General features: G+C 66.4%; 1 protein-coding gene across 1 annotated transcript in view; it reads right to left on the bottom strand.

The window, feature by feature from the left end:
* The window catches only part of EMIHUDRAFT_451663 (hypothetical protein), a gene marked incomplete at its 3' end in the record, with an annotated part of 6,443 nt that overhangs the window by 4,398 nt on the left and 695 nt on the right, over nt 1–1,350 (bottom strand). The window contains exon 3 of the mRNA XM_005768037.1: nt 739–749. Within this exon, the coding sequence (XP_005768094.1) occupies nt 739–749 (11 nt within the window). The remainder of the gene's footprint in view (nt 1–738; nt 750–1,350) is intronic.

Here is a 1,350-nt window from a genome sequence, read left to right as displayed (position 1 = left end):
GAAAGATGTTGGGGAAGAATGTGGGGGAAAATGTGGGGGCTAGCGTAGCTTCCAGCCGGCGTCTCGAGATGTGGGGAGATGTGGGGAGATGTGGGGAGATGTGGGGCTGCGTGCCTCCGCCGCGTCTCGAGATGTGGGGAGATGTGGGGAGATGTGGGGAGATGTGGGGAGATGTGGGGCTGCGTGCCTCCGCCGCGTCTCGAGATGTGGGGAGATGTGGGGAGATGTGGGGAGATGTGGGGAGATGTGGGGCTGCGTGCCTCCGCGGCATCTCGAGCGTCGACCACCTCCAGAGGCTCTTCCTCGCCGCAACCGTCGGCGGCGAGGGGCAGGCCTGACGTGCTGCACGAGGTATGACTGAAACGAGTCGTTGATACCGGTGAGCACGCCAGCATCGGGGCGGGAGGACGGTGTGTTGCGCAGAAGCATGCGTGGCACCGCGTGAGTACGAGGGGCTACCAGGGAGATACGAGGACAGCGGAAGACCGCCGAGTGTACAGTCGACTGCGGCGGAGTGCGTGTCCTCTCGAGCGCTGGCTGGGAGACAGGACAGCGTCTTCCCGCTTCTAGCGTTGCCGGGCCTCCGAAGGCCGCTCCCCCGAGGATGGGCGAGAGGCTGGCGGGCGAGGGCGGCGCGTTGGCGGACGCCTCGCCGAGAGCCCAGACTAGCTGGCGGCGCGAGCGGGAGGGCAGCGGGAGGACGGGCGGGTCGGGCGGGAAGAAGACGCGCTCACCGCCCGCCGCCTCGCCGCCGACCGCCGCCACCACGAGATCCCGGTGCTCCTCGCTCATCCGCGCGGCGTCCGCCTTCCACGAGAAGATGGCCCGCTGCGCCCCGATGTCTCCCCCCACATCTCCCCCACATCTCCCGCGCCTTCCACGAGAAGATGGCCCGCTGCCATAGCCCGCGCTGCCCCCCGACATCTCCCCGACATCTCCCCGACATCTCCCCGACATCTCCCCGACATCTCCCCGACATCTCCCCGACATCTCCCCGACATCTCCCCGACATCTCCCCGACATCTCCCCGACATCTCCCCGACATCTCCCCGACATCTCCCCGACATCTCCCCGACATCTCCCCGACATCTCCCCGACATCTCCCCGACATCTCCCCGACATCTCCCCGACATCTCCCCGACATAACCCCGAGCGCTCCCTGACAGGTGCGCGATCTCTGCCCTACAGCTCCCCGGACCTCCCCTAGCTACGTCCCTGGTCTGCACTGCTGTCGTCGACCTCGTATCTGCCACCCTCAAAGGTTTTTTCTTCCATTTCTCTGCTCCTGGTAGTGACTTTTGCCTGGCGTGGCGCTTCGTTGGCTTCCCTCCGTCCTATGCTTCCTCCCCC

Source organism: Emiliania huxleyi (genome assembly GCF_000372725.1).
Source record: "Emiliania huxleyi CCMP1516 unplaced genomic scaffold EMIHUscaffold_47, whole genome shotgun sequence".
NCBI lineage: Eukaryota > Haptophyta > Isochrysidales > Noelaerhabdaceae > Emiliania > Emiliania huxleyi.
The sequence above is the reverse complement of the archived record's forward strand: the minus strand, read 5'-3'. Positions and strand labels throughout refer to the sequence as shown.